Raw genomic sequence first — 25,688 nt, 5'->3', positions numbered from 1 at the left:
TATTTGCTTGGTGCTCTTTGCTAGACACCCCTTTTTCAAGCATCCTTCCTTCCTCTTACACGTTCTCTCTCTTTTACTTCTCAGTGTGCCTAGGGATAAGATTGAACAGGCTGATCGGATGATGCTAATCGGATAGTGGATTGAAACTAAGAAGAAAGTCTTCGGCGTGCCTCACCATCAAAGCAGGTTGATGTGGGAAGCAGAACTTTTTGGAGGTCTGAGTTTCCATAGGCATTGCTCCAATGAAGCGGAATTTTAAACTCTGTAAAAGTAGATTCCCTTAATTAAAAATTGATTCATTCCCTCAGGCCATAATAATTTCATTTAGTGTGATCCTGTGGAAGAGGGGTAACAAGGCTTGTATTTTGGGGAGAAAAAGGCTCATCTGATCATCATAACCAAAGGAGTAAAGGGGAACAGGGAAACTAGGGTGCTGTTTTCAAGTCCAAATTGAACTACCTCATTGCCCATATAGATTTGGGTGCTTTTTTTGTCTGTGTGCTTAATGATTGTCAATGTACTTTTTCCGTCTCTTATAAAATCTTTTCTCAATCGATATTCTCTTTCTCTCTATATCTCAGTCAGTTTGGCTGGCAGCCCAGAAATCACTGTTATAAGGCGTTTCAATAAAGAATCTTGCTGCAAACCATCATCGTTTGGATTGCTATTTTATTTCCCCCCATGGCAGTTGGATCTTGGTTTAACCTCCTCCTCTTGTTTCTAGCACGAGGCTTTGATTGTGATGAGGGATCGTTGCTTATTAAAATGGGCTAGTGGGTTCTTTGAATTCAAGACAGGTGATGGATGGGAGGTTTGAATGAGAGAACGTGTTTATGGAATTCGTCTGATGTATCTTTGGGGCCGAATCGATGAAACAACAGCAGCCTTTAGCAAAGTTGTAGATGAACCTGTTGTTCATGTGGTACCTGCATTTGATTGTGTATGAGAAAGATTTAAGACCCCAAGACATTGCAACCAATTAAATTCTACCCTCCCTTATTCTCACCATTCTACACAGCCTGCCAAATTCTTTCTACTCGGAATGGCTTATATATGAAACTGTGCGAGTGCAGTGTAAATGTTTCTGTTAAAGCTGCAACAGATTAAATGTAAACAGCATGGAAAACTGCAAAATCTTTTATCAAAAGCTTTAATTGATTCTAACAGTTTCAACAGCGTTAGTTCAACATGATTCAAAACATTCAACCTCCCTCACCCCCAAAATAAAATAAAATAAAAGCTATAGATCTAAACCTTATGATGCCGTGAACAGCTACTATTTATATTTAGAGCTACCATATCTAGATTGCAAGTATCTGAATAACCACTAGGGACAGCAGCGAAGAGGTGGAAATAATCTCTGGTGACACCTTGCGGTCAACTGAGGTTTTGCACCTCAAATATGGTAATTTCAAATTGGTGTTTGGTAGGTAAAGTAATGCAAAATATCAAAGTAACACCACCACCCCCAAAAGCAGATACTAGCTAGAATCCAAGTTAAGAACAATCATCTCAACTGCTGGAGCTTCAACATTTGAGAATCAATGGCAGGATTCAGACATCAGCATTAGATTAGTAGTAGTGTTGCTTGTTTGATGTAGGCTTTGCTCAGTGTCACAAACAAACCAGAACTTATGCTGGTAACCTCAATTAATAAGTAGGCTTGCAGGATATGTGAATCCAGTTGGTGGGGGGTAGCTGTTGGCAATAGAACAAAAGATGCTTTGTTGTGCTTACAAGACCAGTGGCTCACTTGTGGTCTGGGACACTAGAACAATGTTTCCCAACCTTGGGAAATTTAAGACACATGGACTTCAACTCCCAGAATTTCCCAACAAGTCATGCTGGCTTAAAGTTACTAATGTTATGAAACCTTGCACTAGAAGATATTCCTGCTTGTAGCAAAAGGTGAATCTGTCAAATTTGCTGAATTTCCCAGCATTCAATATTCAATATACATTTTTAAAAAAAAAATACATGAAAACGCACACACATTGGGCGAATCTCTTTCTCATCCCTTTCCCTTAAGGCCATGCAATTGTGGATTCTCTTCTCCAAATACTTATGCCTCCGTGGATTTTTTTAAAAATATACATAATTTTACCATTTTAGTTGTAAACGCCACTGCCCAATTGTGCTCAAATGGAGATTTTTGTTTTTTCAGAGATGCTAATTGAATGAGTTCATATGAAGAAAATAATTTTCTCTTCCATCCATCCATGACACAGTGCAGACTGCATTCCTGGGAATGTTGGTGTTATGAAAACTGATCTTGAATCAAGGTGCCGAATAAGAGTGGGTTTTGAAATAAGCTTCAAAAAACAAAAAAAAGGAAGGAAAAAAGTGTTTGGTATTTTGAATTTCAAACAACCATATGCCATCCCTCTCAGGGCAATAAATCAGAGGTGGTATTCAGCAGGTTCTGACCAGTTCTGGAGAACCGATAGCGGAAATTTTGAGAAGTTCAGAGAACTGGTAAATACCACCTTTGACTGGCCCTGCCCTAATCTATTCTCTTCCTCCCGAGTCCCAGTTGATTGGGAGGGAATGGAGGCTTTACAGCATCTTTTCCCTGCCACGCCCATCAAGCCACTCCCACCAAGCCATGTCACACCCTCATGCCACGCCCACAGAACCGGTAGTAAAAAATGTTGAATCCCACCACTGCAATAAATGTATGTTGAGCACTTCCATATGAAGCTTGAAAAGACCTTAACAGTAAGAGGGGAAAACATTAAATAGACCAACATGTTTCCAGTAGGCACTGATGGGGACATGATGTTCAGTTTATTCTTTAACAAAATAACAGAGTTGGAAGGGACCTTGGGGGTCTTCTAGTCCAGCTCCCTGCTTGAGCATGAAACCCTAGGGGTTCGCAAATCCCAGGTTGAGGCATGTCACCATTTGGAACTGAGCTGCACCAGTGGTGGTCCTTCATGCTCGCACATGAAGCTCCATTGGCACAAGTGGTAGGTGCTATCTCTCAGAAAACTCGATTTGTGTGAGTGGTGATGTATGGACCTCCCAGCCCCCGGGAGTACTCCACATGTCTCCTAAAGGCTATGCAGGTAGTTAAATTAGAGAGCAAAACTAAAAAAAATATTAAGGAAAAAGAAAGAAAGAAAGAAGTTTCTATCCTTACGTACCTTGTTGTATTCCTGTTCTGACTCTCCAGTAGTTGAAGACCTCGGTGATGGTGTGCGCCTTCTTCCCATGTGGGAGCCTCAAGTCATCTGCCCCATTACCGTTGAAGTTCCCACAGGATCTGAACACTTTGTTGGCCAGGGTTCCGCTGATTGCCACTGTTAAGTCACCCCTAGTACTATAGAGAACCCGTACACCTGATTCATGGGCCACTATCACCGTATCTTGGACCAGGGTTATGGATATCTCCTTAGAAGGCTGGGCTGGAAGGTGTACAGGATGCCCGTTCACCTAGAAAATGCAAATCCATGGGTTACCTGGAGACATTGTGTACTGAATTGTGGAAGATACGTGATGAAACCAGAGGTAAATAAGAATACTAGAAAGTGGCAATTGTTTTTTTTCTAGAAACTCAGGACTTACTACAGCCAGAGAATGCAATGTTAGCTAAATTTACAGTTCCTTTAGCATTAACACATGGTAGTGTTCGGTCTCTTCATTTCTGTCCATTTCTCTTTTAAAACTCAACACCTCACTGTCAAGAATGGCATTGCCTCTTTCCATTTTCTGCTGTTTTGCACGATGCAATTTTATCAAAAGGTGCTATCCGAAACTTTCAACTTCTCTTCTAGCGTTGTTCAGAAAAATCTGGTTCCTGAATCAATCCATTTTCTAAGTTTGCCTAATATATGAAATCCTAAATTAACCAAGTAGTCTGCTTTCATTCAAAAGTCTAGGCCACAACAACTGAAGTTTATTCTAACAAGCTTAATGCCTGGGCTTTTACCAGATAAGACTGCTGTGTAGGCTAAAAGTCTACACACACTAGTTAACACCACATCCAAATTAACTTTTATGTTTAGAAGAAAGAAGTGGGACATTTCAAGTAGAACGGAGGCGTCGCTGCACAGTAAGAGGCATGCGTGCACTGCGTGCTTCCATGTGGCTGACGCTGGGTGCGTTCCAACCGGTACGGTTGGAACAGGATCCGGAACCCACCACTGCATCCTAGTCTTGTAAGAGTACATAGACTATAACTTCACTGCAGCTGGATCTCAGTTGCTACTGGTACCTTTCATTATAAAGTTTACACCTCATTGATTTGTTCATTAGGCTGTGGCAGTCTAGGTCAGACAGAGACAACCAGGTGAAAAAGGAAAGGGAGAAGAAAAGGCAATTAGATGATTAGAAATCCCATACATTTTGTACATGGAAGGAGAGGAAGAAAGAAAGAGATAGATAGTACTATAAGTAGAGTAGAGGAGGTGAATAAAACATGAGAACTATAATCTGCCAGGAGTGGCTTCTTACCGAGACGGAGGTATCCTTATTCACCAGCACAATCACTTTGTGGAAATAGACAGTGACAGCGACCACACTGGGTGTCGCACACTGGGGACATTTCTTCACCTGCACCACCACCCGGAACCAGGATTTCGACTTCGCATTGACAAGGGCCGTGATCTCAAAGGAGCCTACGCCTGGAAGCTTTCCAGATACTCCATCAAAAGAGGTGAAGATGTGCTCGTGGGCAATAGTGCAGTGTCCCTCCCTCCGGACGCAGTCCCACTTGTTATTATTCAGCGCGCAAGTTTCTCCAGCAGCACACGGGAATGGCGTGCACGTCAGCTGACCTTGACGTTCACAAGTGCATCTCTCCATGCAATTGGATGTGATCGTCGGAGTGCCAGGCTGCAATAAAAAAAAAACAACAGGTTTAAAAGGTGATAGCTAAGAAATGGCCAGCATCCTTGGCAGGATGTATTTATATCTTACATTAATAAGATGATGATCACAATTATTGTGACATAATTGCATATTATTAAGGGGACGTGGTGGCTCGGTGGCTAAGATTCTGGGCTTGTCAATCAGAAAGGTTGACAGTTTGGCGGTTCAAATCCCTAGCACAGCATAACGGAGTGAGCTCCCGCTACACGTCCCAGCTTCTGCCGACTTAATCATCTCTGTTGCTCTTCTCTGCACTCTTTCCAGAGTCTCCACATCTTTTTTTATATTGTGGTGGCCAAACACGGATGCAGGTGTGATCTTAGGCATCATTCATGAAGGAATACTAACATTCCAAGTGATCTCGATTCTATCCTTCTGTTAACGTAGCCTAGGTTTCCATTGGCTTTTTTTTTGGCAGCACACAACTGGCTCATATGTAAGTGATAGTCCGCTAGGACTCCAAGATCCCTCTCGCAGTTGCTGCTATTGAGCCAAGTTTCATTCCTCCTTATCCTTCAATATTTTACTCTTTTGGGATGCAGCAGGGAGAATGCCAACCTATTTTTGTTTGCTGGCAACACTGGTTCATCCATAAGATCCGTTTTTACAGCTGTAGTTCTTCTACTTTGGAGAATCAACAGCTTGCTACTATGCAGATGCTACTCCGTTTCCTAAATCATCAGCCCTGCAGAAGCTGAATCACTGAAACGGCAAAGGCAGAAAGCCAAAATCAAGTAGTGATTTCTCCTGTCTCCTGTTCTGTTCTTTTATTGAGTCAATCAGTCATTTCCTTTCAGCTCAGCTTATTCCATGGGTTGTTATGAGAAAAACTGGAAGAAGACAGAATGCTATGTCTACAGCAGAGGTGGGTTGGTCCCGGTTTGGCCCGGATCGGGCAAACTGGTAGTGGCGGCAGAGGGAGGTTCCTGAAGATGGCATTTCATTTCGTTTGTACGACGCGCAGTGACAATAAAGTAAACTGAACCAAACTAAAAAGGAAAGGGAAAGAAAAGCTAAACAAATAGAACCAAACTTTGCAACGGTAAGGATTTCGGCTTTCACTTGCCTTAAACCAGATGCCTTTGTGGAAGCAGCGACATTGGCTGATGGGGGCACAGTGGTACCCAGCCATAAAAAAGCCCTCTCTGCACTGGCAGCCTTCAGCACAGTGGTTGGGGCACTTCGTGATGCCAGTTGCCTCTTTGCATCGGACGGGACACGCCCGGCTGCAGAGTTCATAGTGACTGTTGACTGGGCATTTCATAGCTGCAAGGAAGGAAGAAGGTTGAACTACGCCATCTGCACTCCAACCTGAGCTTAGAGCACAAGATAACCTGCCACAACATCCTACCTGTTGGTGACTACTGTATTTTTCGGACTATAAGATGCACTGGTGTATAAGACACACCAGGATTTCAAAGAGGTAAGTAAGAAAAAAAGTTTTTGCCTTCCCGCAGCCCCCAGCAGCATTCTGCAGGCTTCAGCAGGGCTGGGGCAAGACAAAAATGCCTCCGTTTTTGTGAAAAATGGTCTGGTTTTTGCCCATTTTTTTTTTTTGCAAAAACAGGGGGCGGGAGGCAAGGTTAGGCTTCGGGAAGCCAAAAATGCACCAACATTTCCTCACTCTTTGGGGGATGGTGCGTCTTATACTCCAAAAATACGGTACTTTTACTTCAACTGCAATAACACTAGGTCTATTAATAGATACAAACTAAATGTAATCCATTCTAATCTTGATTGCAAGAAAAATGATTTCAGCAACAGAGGAGTAAATGTGTGGAACACCCTACCTGATCCTGTTGTTAGTTCCTCTAACCCCCATACCTTTTACCTTAAGCTGTCTACCATGGACCTTACACATTTCTTAAGAGGTCCCTAAGGGGGCGTGCATAAACGCACCCATGTACCTACCATCCCTGTCCTACTGTCCCCATTTATATGTACTCTTTTTATATGTTTATGGCTATGTTTTGCTTATTTATATCCATTTATTTCTGCCATTTTGCTTTCATATTTGCTTCCTTATACTTGTTGACAAATAAAGCCAATTTATTAAAAATTCCTGTATTTTTAGACGCACCTTTTTCCCTCAAAAAAGAGGCTGAAAATCTGGGTGCGTCTTATACACTGAATACAGCATTTCCTGCCTCACGAAACCCTGCCCCCTTCACCAAAATGGCAGTGCAGAGCCTTTAGGAGGCTTATAGAGTGCTCCTGGGGGCTGGGGAGGGCAGAAATGAGCAAGAAATGGGCTGTTTTTTTGCTTGTTTTCCCCCCACCCCCCAGGAGCACTCTACAAGCCTCCTAGAGGCTATTTATGCCCTTTTTTTGACAAAAAAGCGGGCCTGTTTTTGTGAAAAATGGGCTATTTTGGGGAGGTCTGCAGAGTGCAAAACCTTTTTTTTATTTGCCTCTTCAAAATCTTGGTGTGTCTTATACTCTGAAAAATACGGTACTTGAGAAGAGAAGGTAGGCAGCAGTCACAGAGCGATATGACCTGCCGTATACTAGAACAGAGATTGCTTGAGTTCCGTATTGACTAGCCAAAACGAAACCTCATCTGACACTGCTTGGGCTTGAACTAATAATCTCCTGCAGGCAAAGCCACACGATTCCCCCCCCCCCCATTTGAGCTACGGCTCTTCTTCAAATAACGTGCTGCAGATTTCCTCCTCCTGCAAGAAGAAAACGTTACTGCCAGAGTGAGTTTTTCTCTTGTGGATGTTCGAATGAGGTCAGCGAACGTGCTTAAAATAAGGCCTTCTCAAATGGGTGATTGTAAAATTTAATACCATCAAACGACATCTGCCTATCTCAAGTCCTTGGGAAAAACTTGATAGCTGGGTGAAAGTGCCAAATCCCATCTAAACATCTGGCTGAGTTGAGTGTGCAACAAGCAATAATAACAACAAGGAAAGGAGGGCAGAAATGGGGTGATTTGGGGAAGAAACGTGGACACCTAAAGCTGAATTGCTGTCAAACAAACGTCTTCCAGCTCAGAAACAAACAACTGATGGGCCGGAAGCGACTTTCCCTATTTTATGTCCTGTAATCTCCTTATCGCAAAACCCCATCACAAGACTCACTGATGTCAGGGTTCCAAGTAACAGACCCATCTCAATCAAAATTCTGAGGCCTGTGCTTTCCTCAAAGTGTGGATTTTTTAGGCATGTCATATTGGCACAGCTAGTGAAAACCCAACTCTGAAAGAACCAAGATTTCCCCCACTCAAGTCAAAACCCAAAGCTCATGCTCCCCCCAATCCATACACCCATCACATGGTCCAATCAGGTCACAGTCCCAACTCCAGTTGGCTTCGGAGCACGCCTCCCCAGGACCTGGTGGGAACATCTTTGGTTCACAGGAGAAATAATTTTATTTTGCTAACAAGTCCCCAACTATCTCTGCTTCCCCCTCCTGTTCCCACAGCTCCAACCGGCCTCACTGTGGCAGACCTGAAGATGCTCCAATATAGCTGTTGTGGCCCGCCGGCAGCCAGCAGAACTGGCAGCAGAGTCAGACAGTGAGGAGGTTGGGGAGGAACAGGGATCAGTCCTGGGGGTTGAGGAAAGCTCAGACGAGGGCTCTGCATCAGAGGCAGAGAGGGAGCTGGACAGCAGTGAGGCAGAGGAACATCTGGAACCTGGTCCCAGTGTGCACATGTGCAGAACTGCCAGAAGACAAGAACAACTAAGAAAGCAGGGTTGACTTAAGAGTAAAGCCGCAACTTAGAGGTGATTGGACCCTCCCATAGGAAACAAAAGAGGAGTGAATGGGGAGGGGGCTTTTGCCGGAAACAATTCATTCAGTCCGGAAAGTTCTGTTTGCGATTCTAAGAGACTCTGTGCCAAGTTTTGCTTTGCCCTGTGTTTGGAAACTAGTTATCTGGCAGCACTCTAAACGAGATAAGGTTCGTGCGGATAAACATTCCTCTGAAAGACTGTTTGCTAAGCCTTGCTGACTGTGAATGAAAGGAATTCACAGTCGTGTAAATAAAAAGGGTTTGGCCAGAACCAAGACTCTGCTTCTTGCTGTTTAAGGAAGTCTGGGTCAGAACACACTGACATCTGAAGCCCTTATAAACAGAAGAACACGGACACTCCCAAAACTCCACTGAAGATGTTGCCCAGCCTGATAATGAAACATTTGGAAACCAACCCACACATTCGGAGAAGGAACCTTCACACTCATCCTTCACCCGGGCTACAGATAATCATCACTATTTCAAAACCTCCCATTCTCCCTACTCTGCCTTAGGAGATGCTCCCACTCTTCATAGAAACTGCCTTCCTAGGAGAAGACTTACGACAGAAGTCGGTTGTCCTCCAGGGCTTGATCTGGATGCCAGCTGCTTGACAAGCAGCTACGTAGCTATGGACAGCTCGGCAGAGGATAACTGGGTTCCCCCTTGACTTGCAGAGGTCATGCACACAATTGTTGTAGAAGTCCGTAGGGTTGATGGTGGAATAGCAAGCACTGAAAGGCCCATAAGGGGACTGCAAAATGCCACACTGGGTGCTGTGTATGTAGCTGGCCTTGCGGCTCTCTTGACATGCGCCACACACTATGGAGCCACAATCTTCGGTGCAGGGGGCAGATGGAGCAGCTACTTTCCAAGCAGCCGAAAAGGTTTGCACGCTTAGGGCTGGTTGGCCAGTGGGCAGAGAGATGTCATCGAGGGGATGCCCATTGTAATTGCCACATAAACCGCACATCTGGCTCTGATAAGCTTCCGGCACCTGGACAATCAGGTGGTAGAGTTGATCGAAAGAGACAAACAAGCCAAAGTCCGTCCGGAGCACAATGTTATCTCCGTGATAGAAGACCCACATCCTGTCGTTTTCAAGGCGGAAAGGTAAGTAGGTCATGGCACCGTTCACCTGTAGCAGTGGTAAGGAATGAGAGGGAAGACAATTGGAGAAGAAAGACCAGTTACCTCTGATTTGTCTAAAAGAACATGTCATTTTTCTCCATGTATTGATTTATTGCACAGATTTAGATAGCTGCCCAACTCAAACATAGGTGACTCTGGGAGGGTTACAACATTCAAACACCAATCAGATTTTTAAAAAACCCATTATGTCAGAGTGTACACAGCATGACTACTATTTTGAGACAACCCAGGAGCAAAATACAGTACACAGAGGTTATGTCTTTCAAACAGTGGTTTATATACACGACTTATATATACACATACATACACGTATCAGGCAAATACTAGGCAATTACATCTTCAATTGTACACGGAGAACTACAATGGAGATAGATACATGAGGAGAGAGATACATAAGGAGAGAGATACACCCTCACATGGCCTCCCTTATATATTCCGCTTCTTAAAGTGGCAGTAACCCTGCTCATCCTCATGTCATCATCTCGGTTTATAGCTTTACAGCAACTGGTCAGCTATTAAATCGTCATTACCCTGACATATTACCTCCTACACACACACACACACTCACATACCCACATACATGATAGCAACAATACAATTATATGATATGATATTCCATAGAGAAAGGACCACCACCAAGAAGAGTCTTTTTCATGGGGCCACCAGTTGTACATTCCTAATTGATGGCTCCCATAACATACCCTACCTTCCCTCTAAGCTTTTACTGCCTGATATAGCTAGAATTTCTCTACCCACATTCTATGATATTCATATGGTCATCTCAACACATATACACCATCAATATTTGCATTGCCTTGTGGCCGATACAACCATTTGCTTCTTTAACTTACCTGCTATTGAACCTCCCAACCAAAAGCCACCCACCCATCCCTACTCATAATATTTCAAGCTCCTTACCAGAATAATGCCTCTCTTTTCCCGCAAGAGAGAAATGGTGTTTTGGTAGGATGTGATAGATACAACTTTAGTCACAGAGATTTTGCCCCTGGATCGCCGTTCGTTCTGTACGTTGACTGAGAAAGGTGGAAGGGAATGTTGACGCGTACAGCTCCTCGCCAGCGTGTAAGTGCAGTTGCTCTGAAGGTCAAAGGTGGTACCATCAAAGGTGATGTAGTGAGGGTCTCCAGCTACATGACAGGTCCCGGTCTTCTTGGGAGCACCTGAATGGCACTTCTGGATACCTTCCACCACACGGCACTCCTCGTGTGGACCACAGGAGGATCGGTGGCACTCCATAATGCCACCCACGTGGCAAGTGCACCGCTCCTTGCAAAACCCATTGACAAAGAAAGACTCCTCTGCCTTGTAGTAGAGACCTTGATGGACACAGCCACATTGTGAGATGGGGACACACTGTTCACCACTCAGTACAAAACCTTGGTTGCATTCACATCCCTCTCGACAGTTGGCAGTGCAGAGGACTGGATTGAAGAGGCTGTGACAGGTGACTGGGCAGTGGCTGGCACAGACTTCATAATGGCTATTTGGGGGGCACTCAGGTTCTGGGGGACACAAGAAGACATTGATGTATTTTGCAGAAGACAGTCTGGTTGTATCGCATTTTCTTTAAAAAAATAAATTTTTATTTAACATAAAAAATGCAATGCCTACATAAACAGTGTGTTGTCTGGGTGCAGTTAATTTTGATTTTAATTTTAACTTTAAAATGTGTGGACGTCAATGCCCAGAATTCCCCAGCCATCCATGGGAATTGAAGTCCTTATATCATTATAGCAACAGCACTTAGACTTATATACCGCTTCACATTGCTTTACAGCCCTCTCTAAGTGGTTTACAGAGTCAGCCTATTGCCCCCCCCAACAATTTGGGTCCTCATTTTACCCACCTCGGAAGGATGGAAGGCTGAGTCAACCTTGAGCCCGGTGAGATTTGAACTGCCAAATTGCAGGCAGCTGGCAGTCAGCAGAAGTAGCTTGCAGTACTGTACTCTAACCATTGCGCCACCGTGGCTCATAAGGTTGCAAAACACTATCTTAGACATGGTTTCAATGCACTGCTTTCCAGGTACCCTCTAGATGTGATGATGCCCTTTCAATATCTGAATTAGGAAAGTTAAAACTTGATGGTAGCATATTAATCCAGACAGTTTTTAGTTGGGTAACCAACTAAAGATCAAGATAATCCTTCTGAGTCTGAAGCTAGGAACAAAGATATGAAGGTAGACCTGTTTATTAGAACCAAAGCTAATCCAAGGATTGCCCATCCAGATGCTACTGAATTATTATTCCTTCAAACCTTTGCCATTGGACATGAAATCTGGGGCTGCTGGGAACTGTAGTTAAGACTGTGACTGTGCATTCCCTACCTTGATCTGCTTTAAGGTCCTGTTTTTCATAATGATTAAGCACAGTGTTTTTCGGCTGACCCAGCTTCTAGTCTGGGTGAGCAAGAATGTTATCTCCCTAGCGACTTTCTCATTAAAATGAATAATTCATATCTTTTTTCACTCAGGGAAAAAAAAGTAGTGGCTGGCTTGTTGCTTTGCTCATCATTCTTGGTAGGAAATTTCTACAAGCTTCTTATCCATAAATAGTCTGCTATGGATGTGAACATAATTCGTTCATCACGAATTTCAGTAGGAACTGATCTAATTAATATTTTCTGATCTGTTTCCATAAGGCTGAAGCATAGATCCTTTCCTTGCCTCATGGGATGCTGTTCTCCAGTACATAAAATCATGGACATGAAGGAAATATATAAAACTAATCTAGATCTTTGTGCAGAGTGAGTTTAACCAGAAGTGGTATTCAGCCGGTTCTGACGGGTTCTGGCGAACCAGTAACGGAAATTTTGAGTAGTTTGGAGAACTGGCAAATACCACCTCTGGCTGCCCCTGCCCCTGATCTATTCGCTGCTTCCTGAGTCCCAGTTGATTGGCTGGGTCTTCTTTTGTTGCCCTGCACAGGAAAACGGAGCTGGAAAGCAGGTTAGTGGGGTGGGGTGGGAATGGGGATTTTGTAGTATCCTCCCCCAGGAGCGAGGAGGCAATGGAGATTTTGCAATATCCTTCCCCCCAGAGAGGGGAAGGCAATGGGGATTTCGCAATATTCTTCCCCTGCCATGGCCACCAAGCCATGCCCACAGAACCGGCAGTAAAAAAAAAATTGAATCCCACCACTGGTTTTGACCCAAATCTATACATTGGCCAAATTGCTATAAAACAGTTTTGCTTGCATAAAAAACATTTTTGTCAAACAGCTATAAATGGGGTGGGTACAGATTTGCCCAAACTATGAACATTATACAGGCAGTCCTCAACTTACAACCATCCATTCAGTGGCCATTCAAAATTACAATAGCACTTGGAAAAAGCGACTGACAATCAGCCCTCTCCCTTAGGACCATTGTCGCATCCTCGTAATCAAAAATTGGGCGCTCGGCAACCAGCGTGGATTAACAAGTGTGGCAGAGTCCCGGGGGGGGGGGGGGTCATGCGATCACCATTTGCATCCCCTCCCCAGCCTATTTCCAACCAGCAAAGTCAAAGGAGGGGGGGGAAGACAGATTCACTTAATGACCATATGATTCACATAACGTTGCAGTGATTCAAGGTTGCAAAAATCAGGCGTGACTCACACTTAAAAACCGCCATTGTTTAGCAACGGGAATCCAGGTCCCAACTGTGCTCGTAAGTCGAGAACTCCCTGTAAAAAAGCAAAATAGGTTTGCCCCTCCTTACTTACTGCAAAAGTGGATGGACCTCCAGTTGGAAATCTGGATCCCTAAAGTTTGGCAAGCTGCAGCGTAAGAGGAGATGACGTGACAGATGACATTCCTGTTGGCCTTATTGGAGCAGTAATCAAAGACACAGTTTTTGAAGTACAAGTGAGGTGGCACCTCGGTATGGCAGCTCTTGAATGGGCCGTGGGCGTCTAGTAGGAGACCACACTCCTTACTCATTCTCTGCGTGTACTCCATATGCACCATGTCCACACAGGACTCTCTTTCCTTCTCATGGCATCCCGGGATATCCCGGATCTTCCAGCTTCTGCCCAGCTCTCCCGGATTTGTGGTTGGCGTTCCATTTTGTTGCATCATGTCGTCCTCTTCTTTCCCGTTGAAATTGCCACAGAGGCCGCACGTTAGTCCCCTGTAGCTTCCGGATAATGTGATACGGATATTATTTTTCATGTCGAAGGTGACCATGAAACCAAAGTCGGTCATGATTACGATATCCCATCCCAGGTGGTAGAGGGAAATTTTGTTAGAATCAACATTGTAGGGCAGGTTGATCAGTAAGCCGTTCAGCTGGAACACAAAGGGAAGAGAGAGAGAGAGAGGAGAGAGAGAGAAACAATTTGCAATATATGTTGAGCTACGGAGGCGCAGTGGTGAGAGTGTAGTACTGCAGGCTACTTCTGCTGACTGCCGGCTGACTGCAATTTGGCACTTCGAATCTCACCAGGCTCAAGGTTGACTGAGTTTTCCATCCTTCCAAGGTGGGTAAAATGAGGAGCCGGATTGTTAGGGGTAAGAAGCTGACTCTGTAAACCACTTAGAGGGGGCTGTAAAGCACTGTAAAGCAGTATATAAGTCTAACTGCTTACTGCTTAAGTGCTTCAACAAGTTGTTTAGGGTGAATCCAGATGGAAAGAGATCTCGAACCTGGTAGAGTACAAAGATGTCCACCTTGAAAATACATCAGGCCCTTTCAGGGTCCTCTTTTGCTTGATACCTCATTTTTTTTCTGACATTCTCCATTAAGACAATTTCCGAGTAGGAAATAGAGAGATGATCAGGGCTCAGACAGATGTGTTATCTTCCTTACAGGAAGACAACGTTGATATGCTCAATTTTCCTTGGGGTCTTTGGTGCTCCCTGAACTTGGTTGTTTACTTGCAGACATTTCATTACCCAAACTAGGTAACATCATCAGTGCTAGAAGGGAAAGGGGATTGTGGAGTGGACAAGAGGAGGAGGAGGAGGAGGAGGAGGAGGAGGAGGAGGAGGAGGAGGAGGAGGAGGAGGAGGAGGAGGAGGAAGAAGAAGAAGAAGAAGAAGAAGAAGAAGAAGAAGAAGAAGAAGAAGAAGAAGAAGAAGAAGAAGAAGAAGAAGAGGAGGAGGAAGAAGAAGAAGACTGTGCAGTCCTTGGTGCTCTCTGAGCTTGGTTGTTTTCTTGCAGACATTTCATTACCCAAACTAGGTAACATCATCAGTGCTAGAAGGGAAAGGGGATTGTGGAGTGGACAAGAGGAGGAGGAGGAGGAGGAGGAGGAGGAGGAGGAGGAGGAGGAGGAGGAGGAGGAGGAGGAGGAAGAGGAGGAAGAGGAAGAAGAAGAAGAAGAAGAAGAAGAAGAAGAAGAAGAAGAAGAAGAAGAAGAAGAAGAAGAAGAAGAAGAAGAAGAAGAAGAAGAAGAAGAAATGACAAGTGTGGAGTCCTTGGTGCTCTCTGAGATTGGTTGTTTTCTCGCAGACATTTCATTACCCAAACTAGGTAACATCATCAGTGCTAGAAGGGAATGGGAATTGTGTAGTGGAGAAGGAGGACGAGGACGACAAAGATGACTGTGGGGTCCTTGGTGCTCTCTCAGCTTTGTTGTTTACTTGCGGACATTTTATTATCCAAACTAGGTAACATCATCAAGGCTAGAAAGAGCTGGGCTTTGCTCTCAGTTGATATGCTAGTGGCTTGCCCTTCAGAGTTGCTGGGGGTGATCTTAGAGGTTCTTCAGACTGGGCTGTTTATGCTTGGCTTGTTTGGCAGTTGCCTTGTTTGGTTAATGAAATGTCTGCAAGAAAATAACCAAGCCCACAGAGCACCAAGCACCCCTTATTTTAACCCTGAGCTACAGATATTCTTTACTGCTACCCACGTTTGCAGGTGTAGCAGAATTAAGCCCCAATACTTGCACTTCTCCCTGAATACTCTGATGAGGAGACAAGGCTGCCAGCAATGAAAACACAGGTTGAAAAAGCAGGAGAACCAGGAGGTGAAAGGATGACCATGGGTAGGGGAAACTTTAAAAGCTCTGCATAATCAAATTCCAGCCAACTCAAAGCTTCTTAGCTTCATCTCCACTTGGCTGGGGAGCGCAGAAGGCTTGAGTATTAAAAATTCACTCAGAAAGCAGGTTTCTAGCTAGAATAACTTTGGAGGGGAGGGGAGTCAGTTTTACTTTGAAGCTGCCTCTCTTCTATCTGCCAGGGTGAATTCCTTGATCCATTAACCAGGACTCAGAGAAGAGGATTAGCACCAGATAAACAGGGAACAATCAAGAAAGCAAAAAGAAAAATATATGAAGGAAAGCAGGCCAGAAGGAAAAGCTACTACAATATATATCAACAGCCAGCAAATGTCATTCCCCCTTGCACCAAAGAGGCTACCTAGCCTGACAATGAAACATCTGCAGCAAGAGAAGCAAGCACTCAAGTCTTTAAGTGTTTTTTTTTTTTTTGGTCGGGGCAACCTAATTTACCCAATTACTGCTCCCGTTAGAGGTTCATACATTTACCTAATATGGAAGTAACCCCGGTTTGAATTCCAGAAGGGAATGGCTAGCTGATGAGAGTTAAATAGCTTGAAATAGATCTATACTAAAGGTAAAGGTTCCCCTCGCACATATGTGCTAGTCCTTCTTGACTCTAGGGGGTTCATCTCTGTTTCAAAGCCGAAGAGCCAGCACTGTCCGAAGATGTCTACTTGGTCATATGGCTGGTATGGCTAAAACGCCAAAAGCGCACAGAATGATGTTACCTTCCCACCAAAGGTGGCGCTTATTTTTTCTACTTGCATTTTTAAATGCTTTCGAACTGCTAGGTTGGCAGAAGCTGAGACAAATACCAGGAGCTCACTCCATTACACGGCTCTAGGGATTTGAACCGCCGAACTTTCTGATCGACAAGCTCAGCGTCTTAGCCGCTGAGCCACTGCATCCCCTTACATCTATTCTAGTCCCCCTTTATTTCTTTATCAGTAAAACATAAATTCAACACTCAAACCATTAAGAACCCAACAGCTCAACCTTAAGTTATTCTCTGCTTATTGCAATTAATCCGTCTCTTGACTGGGGCAACTGGTGTGGTCTCATCTCTTGCACCTTGACTCGAAATGTGGATGGCTAGAATTTGGCCAAGGCCCTCGCAACTCTGCTAAAAAGCTTATTTCTGTCTCTGTGAACAAGTACGACAGAAAATAGCCTCTATTTCTGGAGTGCTTTCCTAGAGTCCCATGGGGAAAGACAGATGACAGTAAAATAGAACACCTTAAAGTTAATAATTTAAGTGACTCTTAAAAAGGAAAGACTCTGAGAGTTACAATTATTCCCTAAGGCAAGAGTGGGCAACTAGGGCCACTTTACAACCTCCAGACTTTAAATCCCAGAATTCCTGAGCCAGCCATGAAATTGTGGGAGTCAAAGTCTATAAAGGGGCCATGATTGCCCACTCTTGCTCAAGAACCACATAGAACTTCAAAAAGGGGGTTCCACTTTGATGATGGAGCAAAATAAGCCCTTGAGGCTGCTTTGTAAGTCAACGGGGTTGGGTGAGTTCCCAAGATTTTCCTACCTTTTTACCTTCCCTACCTCAGTAACCTAGCAGTTCGAAAGCATGTAAAAATGCAAGTAGAAAAATAGGAACCACCTTTGGTGGGAAGGTAACAGCGTTCCCTGCACCTTCGGCGTTTAGTCATGCTGGCCACGTGACCATGGAGACGTCTTTGGATAGCGCTGGCTCTTCGGCTTTGAAATGGAGATGAGCACCGCCCCCTAGAGTCTGGAACGACTAGCACATACATGCGAGGGGAACCTTTACCTTTACCACGGTAGCAGCCACACAACTGCATAGTAAAAAGGTTTCTGGGCATGCCGAGTTACTTTTGCAAACTCCTCTGCTGGATTTTGCAAGTGCTAGAGGAGGCTAAGGGGGGGGGGGGAATGCAAAGGGATGAGAGAAGCAGCTCATTGAGTTAAATCATGTTGCCTCTTCACCCTGATAAGGCCACTCAAGTTGCTTTTACAGCATAAAGAGCCTCATTGAAATAAATCAAAACCTTCTTGCATGAGCCAATTATCTTAAATATGCCTGAGTGAACAAGCATGTCTTTAATTATTGTTTAAAACAAGATTGCAGGGGGGCCAGCTGTTCTTTTCTGGGGAAAGAGTTCCTTAATTGGAGGCAGGGGCTCCCTTAATTTCCTTTTTAATTTGAGCAATGGGGGCAGGCATTTGTTATCTCTACAGCTGCAAATGGGCATGGGAGATTTTCTTCCAACGAGGAATAGGACACCTATGGCACTCCAGCTGTGGGTAAGCTCTACTTGCCAGCATCCCTGGGAATCACAGCCCCAAAAATGAGGAATGTTGGAGAGGGTAGTTAAGTAACATCTGGAGAAAAAACAGGTTATTTGCCTGAAAGAGTACTATGCAAATAGAAGAGGTTTATAATTTCTGATCAATAATTAACAATTTCCCAATCATCCTATTTTGATTGCTTATTCTCTTCGGAGAGGATAATAAACCCTCCAGAAATCAAGATGACAAAGCGACTCAAAAGAACCACACCAGTATAAATAGTGAAAGGCAGAAGATGCCTGACTTACAACCATTTGCTTAACGGTCGTTTGAAGATACGATGGCATTTAGAAAGGCGATTTATAGTAGTTTTTCCACACTTATGACTGTTGCAGCACCTCCATAGTCAAATGATCAAAATTCAAATGCTTGGCAACTGGCTCAGGTTTATAGAATAATAGACTAGAATAACATAGTTGGAAGGTTCCTTGGAGGTCTTCTAGTCCAACCCCCTGCAGGAAACCCTACACCACTTCCGACAAATGGCTATCTAATCTCTTCTTCAAAACTTCCAGTTTTGGGAGCATTCACAACTTCTGGAGGCAAGTTGTTCCACTGATTCATTGTTCTAACTATCCTTAGTTCTAGGTTGCTTCTCTCCTTGATTAGTTTCCACCATGTTTATGACGGTTGCAGTGTGCAGGACTCATGCGATCATTTTTTTTTGCAACCTTCTGACAGTCAATGGGAAAGCTAGGTGCACTTAACGACCTATGTTGCAGGTAGTTCTCAACTTACAAAACTTCATTTGGTGACAGTTCGAAGTTACAACAGCACAGGAAAAAGTGACATGACTGTTCTTCACACTTACGATCATTGAAGCATCCCTGTAGTCACATGATCAAAATTGGGATCGCCTTTTGAAACCCTCTGACAAGCTTGGACAATCATTTGCCTGAAATGCTTCCTGCCTAAGCAGGGGGTTGGACTAGAAGACCTCCAAGTTTCCTTCCAACTCTGTTGTTCTGTTCTGTTCTGTTCTATTCTATTCTAAATTCTATTTGATACTGTTTTCTATTCTATTCTAAATTCTATTCTATTCTGTTTTCTGTTCCATTCTAAATTCCATTCTATTCTATTCTAAATTCTATTCTATTCTGTTATTCTATTCTAAATCCTATTCTATTCTATTCTAAATTCCATTCTAAATTCTATTCTATTCTATTCTATTCTATTCTATTCTAAATCCTATTCTATTCTATTCTAAATTCCATTCTAAATTCTATTCTATTCTATTCTAAATTCTATTCTATTCTATTCTTTTCTGTTTTCTATTCTATTCTGTTCTATTCTATTCTAAATTCTATTCTAAATTCTATTCTAAATTCTATTCTACTCTATTCTAAATTCTATTCTATTCTATTCTAAATTCTATTATATTCTATTCTTTTCTGTTTTCTATTCTATTCTATTCTGTTCTGTTCTGTTCTGTTCTGTTCCGTTCCATTCTATTCTATTCTATTCTATTCTATTCTATTCTACTCTATTCTTCCATGCAAAGTCAATGGGGAAACAAAATTCACTTAACCACATTGCTAACTTAACAACTGCAGTGATTCAGTTAATGGCAGTGGCAAGAAAGGAGCAAAAATCATTTAACAAATGTTTCACTTAGCAACATAAATTTTTGGACTCAATTGTGATTGTAAGTCGAGGTCTACCTGTACTAACTTAACTGCTGAGATTCCTTTAACCACTGTGGCAAAAACAAGGTCATGTAATGGGGCCAAACTCACTTAACAACCATCTTGCTCAATTGTGATGGTAAGTTGAGGACTGCCTGTACTGTACTCACCAAGATTTTGCTGTGGCTGATAAGGATTGACATGCCGTAAACATGGACCTCAAGTACTTTGGTGGCAGCTGAGGTCTCAGAGCCCTGTCCTTGGTGCTGAACCAGGACTTGGAAATGAGTGAGGTTGGCTTTCTTGTAGCAGAGCTCAGCCAAACGATAAACGCAAGTTCCAGAGAAGTCAAAGTGCTGCCCATCGAAGGTGATGTAATGCAGCTGGCCCAGGGTAGTGCAGGTTCCGTAGAAAGTTGGATGGCACTTCCTTACGCCGTTAATCACATGGCACCCCTCTCCTTCCTTGCAAGCGGATCTGTGGCAGGCCACCTTCCTATCTCGTGGGTTGCACGTGCACTGCAGGTGGCACTCTTGATCGCCCCAAAACTGCTCCTTGGGAGCATAGATCTGCCCGTGATAGATGCAGCCGCACTGCTCTTTGGGAATGCATTTACCACCGTCGAGCACGTAGCCCGGCTTGCACTGACAGGTCTCCATGCAGGGCAGGTGGCATTTCTTTGGTGCATCAGGGTCGCTGCAAGTGGCAGGACAGGCTGTGCCACAGGCCATGTGCTGGCTGTGGTCAGGACAGAACAAGGCTATAGGAGGAAGAACAAACAAGGTTAGTGATAGATGTTCTTGTAGAAGAGGTCATCTTTGCTGGCTAATAAAAGGGAACGAAACAGAGAAGATTCCTAATTTGTGGAGTGCCTCAGGAAAGTGATGCTTCACCCTAACAGAAAACAGATTAAGAGAGATGGAAGGGACCTTGTAGGTCATCTAGTCCACACACCCCAAGCATTTTTGACAAATGGCAGTCCGATCTCTTTTTGAAAGCCTCCAGTGATGAAGCTCCCACAACTTCCAAAGGCAACTTTTGTTCCATGGGTTGATTGCTTTCACTGTCAGAAAATTTCTCCTTATTTCAAGGTTGAATCTCTCCTTGACCTTTTTCCATTCATTATTCCTTGTCTAGCCTTCAGGTGCCTTGGAAAATAGCTTGACCCCCTCCTCTCTGTGGCAGCCCCTCAAATATTGGAACACTGCCATCATGTCTCCGCTGGTCCTTCTCTTCACTAGGCTAGCCATGCCCAGGTCCTGTAACCATTCTTCATATGCTTTAGTCTCCAGTCTCCTAATCATCCCGGTTTAATATAATAAATAATACCCTCTTGTTTAATATCTAAGTTAAGGTCATCCATCAACATGGGGTCAGATATTATTGATATGCTGGTGATACTTAGCTATATATTTAGCCCTCAGTTGACTAAGTAATTCTATTGAGGCCTTGATCCAATGTCTGGAACTGTTAGTGTCTAGATGGGGAGGAACAGGCTTTAAAGCAGGAGTGTCCAACTATGGCAAACATTAAGCTCTGTGGACTTCAACGCCCAAAATTCCTCAGCCAGGCAATTTGGCTAGGGAATTCTGGGAGTTGAAGTCCATAGGTCTTAAAGTTGCCAAAGTTGGACATCCCTGCTTTAATCTCAAGCCTGACCTCCCCGAATTAAGATTCTTAATGGTTCTTCCATTACTGGAGATTCTCCATATTTGGTTTTGAATGGTATGGCACTTCCTCAAACAGAACTGCTGTGCAATCTGGGGTCCCCCTGGACTCCCAGCTCCTGTTCTAAGAGCAAGTGGCACCTCTGACCAGCAAAGCTTTTACACAGAGTTAGCTGTTGCCCCAAATGCATCCTTTCCAAACCAGAAATTCCTTTTCTCAGTCACTCACCTTGTATGACTGCTCTCCTCTACCAGCAGTTACTAGCGAACACTCAGAAATTACATTTGGTGCAGAATTACAGTGGCTATTATGTAGTGGCTACTGTATTTTTGGGATTATAAGATGCACCAGAGTATAAGATTTTGAAGAGGCAAATTAAAAAAAAGGGTTTTGCACTCTGCAGACCTCCCCAAAACGGCCCATTATTTGCAAAAATGGGCCCGTTTTATGTCAAAAAAAGGGCATGCATAGCCTTTTGGAGGCTTATAGACTACTCCTGGGGGTTGGGGGGGACAAAAACGAGCAAAAGGCGACCCATTTTTTGCTCATGTCTGCCCTCCCCCAGTCCCCAGGAGCACTCTGGAAGCCTCCTAAAGGCTATGCATGGCCATTTTTGCAAAGGTGGTGGGGTTTCAGGAGGCCAAAAATGCTGCATTCAGTGTATAAGACGCGCCCAGATTTTCACCCTCTACTGGAGGGGAAAAGGTGTGTCTTATACTCCAAAAAATACAGTATTGTGTAGGCCAGGGGTGTCCAAACTTGGGAACTTTAAGACTTGTGGACTTCAACTCCCAGAATTCCCCAGCCAGCCATGCTGGCTGGGGAATTCTGGGAGTTGAAGTCCACAAGTCTTAAAGTTCCCAAGTTTGGACACCCCTGGTGTAGGGTATTATGCAGTCAATGGGGAAACGTGATTCACTTAACCATGTTGCTAACTTACCAATTGCAGTGAGTCAGTTAACAGTGATGGGAAGAAGAAAGGGCCTAAAGTGGAGTACCCTTGTCGAGTACCATGCCGTGCTCGATCTGTTTAAGAGCACTTGCTAAGCAACCAAAGACATGGCTTTTTGCGGGCCTACAAGTCCAGATCCCAAGTCACCCATTCTTATATAGATTGGCTGCTTCTCTGGCTGTCTTTTCATCGTCACTCTTCCCCATCCATCTTAATATAATCAGTGTTCTTATTCTCTGATTATTTTTTTCAGCAGCCCGTCTATGCGTTTCCTTTTAAACGTAATGCCGTAGTCAATCTCTATTCCATTTACCTGCAGCATCTGTCTGGCTATACATATAAGCAACACTGATTTATCACACCCATTGCAATCTGGAATGACAGTCCCCCTCCTCCTGTCAGTGTAAAGTAGTGGGAGCCCTGTCTCTATAAATCCCAGTCTCTACTCACGGCAGCCAGCGTGTTTCCTCCAGGCAGATATGGCCATCCCTTCTCTCTGACAAGCATCAGCGTACGTCTTCAGGGCCCGGCACAAAATCTGCTTGTAACCCTCAAAGGCACACAAATCAGTCACACAGTCATTCAAATACGGCTTGGGATCAATCAAGGCATGGCAGCGATGGAAAGGACCACTCCTGTGTTGAACGATCATGCCGCATGAATTTTCTGTGTTGTATCTGGCCGCCAACTCCGCAGAACACTGCGGGCACCTGTCGTGGCAGCCATGTCTGCAAGCTTCATCTCCGTCTTCTACTTTCCAGCTCCTGCCCAGTTCCACGGCGTTGGCGGCCAGGCTTCCCGAAGGGGTAGTAAAGTCGTCGTTGGGATCTCCGTTGTAGTTGCCACAAAGGCCACAAATTTGGCTTTGAAAAGCTGTGGTGACCTTCACCACTAGGTAATAGTTCCAGTCATAGTAAACCTTCAGGCCAAACGGGGTTTCGATCACCAGTTGGTTTCCTCGATGGTATAAGGAGGCCATCCCGTTGTGTAAACTTACCGGCAGACGAGAGCGCACGTGATTGATCTAGAAGAGACAAAGGCCAGTGATCCTTGTTTGTTTTTAAATTACATATTTAACAGATGAACGGGATGGCAACAAACACCAAAGCAGCTCGTGAATTGATTTCATTTTTCAGAAGCATTTTAAAAAAGATAATGGAACCTCAATAAGGTAAAGATAAAGGTTCCCTTCGCACGTATGTGCTACTCATTCCCGACTCTAGGGTCATCTCCATTTCTAAGCCGAAGAGCCAGTGCTGTCCAAAGATATCTCCGTGGTCATGTGGCCAGCATGACTAAATGGTGAAGGCACACAGAACGCTGTTACCTTCCCACCAAGGGTGGTCCCTATTTTCTACTTGCAATTTTTACATGCTTTCAAACTGCTAGGTTGGCAGAAGCTGGGACAAGTAATGGGAGCTCACTGTATTACACAGTGGCCAAATATGTTCAGCAATGGACCTTGCACATAGGACAGGAAGACAACATAAGATGACACAATTGCCTGGACACTAAAACAGAAAACCATAAATCCAGCCCACAACTACTTGGTTCTATGCCAGACGTGTCCAATCATGGTGAGTTTAAGGCCTGTGGACTTCAATTCCCAGAATGAGCAGCTGAGGAATTCTGGGAGTTGAAGTCCACAAGTCTTAAATTTCCCAAAGACAACTATAGATTGGACACCCTTGGTCTAAGCCGTGTACTTTTTAATGGCTTAGAGCACGGGTGTCAAACTCAAGGCCCGGGGGCTGGATCCAGCTTTCAGGGTGCTTAGATCTGGCCCACCAGGCTGCCCTAGAAACAGTGACGGACCGGCCCACAGTGCGTCTGCCAGCAAAAATGGAGTTTGGGAGGGCCACGGGTGGTGCTCCTGAGCTCCATTTTCACTGGCAGATGGTTGTAGGAGGCCATTGCAGCCAAAAATGGAGCTCGGGCGCATGTTTTCACTGGCAGAGCACTTGGACCATCACAAGCATCCCAACATGAATGATATTGAGCTGACCATGCCCCCATGGCCACGCCCCCGACCTCCCCAAGGTCAAACACAACCCTGATGCAGCCCACAATGAAACTGAGTTTGACACCCCTGATTTAGAGTAATGTCCTATTGTCTGTTCTGGCATAAGGAAGATTCCAAAGGTTGTATAACTATTAGATTATAAATTTTCAACACTGACCCACCCCAAAAATGTGTTTTACCTGCTTTCTTTTCTCTCTCATGAGCAGAATTTCTATTGGGGGATAGCTGAAGTTAAGCCATCAGCACTTTCTCAATGTTAACTGAGGAAGTTGGGCAGTTAACAAATGCGATATTTGAATACCTAAAAAATAAATAACGAAATGATACAAAGAGGGTTCTTACTCTGACAAGGCCATACTCATGCTTGATCATGGTGATGCTGGAGTTGTAGATGGTGATGGCGACCTGATTGATGAAAGAGAAAGGGAAACTCTTCTGGCTCTTGGTGAAGATGTGGAAGAATGGTAGGTTGGAGTTGATACTGCAAGTCTTAGCCACTGTATAAGTGCAGGTACCTTGGAAATCAAAGCTGCGTCCATCAAATGTGTGATAATGGGGCTGACCAGAGGCCCAACAAATCGCTTGGGGAGATACAGCAGGAAAACATCTAGGTGAACCATCCACCATTCTACAAACGGTCCCTTCCCAGCATTGAATTGTCTGGCATGAATGAGTAGGGGCCACACATTGGGGCCAACCATTTATAACTTGACAAATAGTCCCACTTTGACAATGGGCATTTTCGCAGGAGGTTGGCACAGGAGTGCATCTGGGCCATCCACTGGCCATGTCACAAATAGTTCCAGCAGGACATTGAAACTGGCTACAGGATGGTGTGCTGGGAACACATTGTGGGCTTCCACCAACAAGTAGACACACAGTTCCCACTTCACAATGCATAGAAGCACACAGTGTCGAGGATGCTGGAACACAGGTTGGCCAACCATTCACCATCTGGCATGTCATCCCTTGCTTACAGACGGTTTTGTCACAGGAAGATGGAACTGGGACGCAAGTTGGCGATCCATTGACTATCTCACAAATGGTGCCTTCCTGGCAGTTTGACGTATCACAGGAGGGCAGGATAGGAAGACATCTTGGCCAGTTATCAACCATTTTGCAAACACTTCCTTCAGGGCAGGTGAACTGATCACATGACAGCGACGTAGGGAGACACTGGGGCAAGCCAGAAACCATGTGGCAGGTGGTCCCAACGCTGCAGCTCGCATTTCCACAAGAAGCGGGAATCGGAACGCACTGTGGCCAGCCGTTGTTTATTTGGCACACCGTTCCGCTCTTACAATGGAATTGGTGACAAGAG

At 44.3% G+C, this 25,688-nt stretch overlaps 1 protein-coding gene across 1 annotated transcript in view; it reads right to left on the bottom strand.

Annotated features, from left to right (window-relative positions):
* Positions 1-3,138: 3,138 nt before the first annotated feature.
* Positions 3,139-25,688, bottom strand: part of LOC309396516 (IgGFc-binding protein-like) — a gene marked incomplete at both ends in the record, with an annotated part of 52,382 nt that continues 29,832 nt past the window's right edge. Inside the window, 9 exons of the mRNA XM_081961675.1 lie at positions 3,139-3,435; positions 4,456-4,836; positions 5,939-6,138; positions 9,179-9,752; positions 10,685-11,289; positions 13,492-14,056; positions 19,895-20,484; positions 22,795-23,368; positions 24,710-24,948. Coding sequence (XP_081817801.1) covers positions 3,139-3,435; positions 4,456-4,836; positions 5,939-6,138; positions 9,179-9,752; positions 10,685-11,289; positions 13,492-14,056; positions 19,895-20,484; positions 22,795-23,368; positions 24,710-24,948 — 4,025 coding nt within the window. The remainder of the gene's footprint in view (positions 3,436-4,455; positions 4,837-5,938; positions 6,139-9,178; positions 9,753-10,684; positions 11,290-13,491; positions 14,057-19,894; positions 20,485-22,794; positions 23,369-24,709; positions 24,949-25,688) is intronic.

The sequence above is a fragment of the Natrix helvetica genome, assembly GCF_964273705.1.
Source record: "Natrix helvetica genome assembly, chromosome: 9".
Lineage (NCBI taxonomy): Eukaryota > Metazoa > Chordata > Lepidosauria > Squamata > Natricidae > Natrix > Natrix helvetica.
Note: the sequence above shows the minus strand (reverse complement) of the source record. Positions and strands in the feature narration are given on the sequence as shown.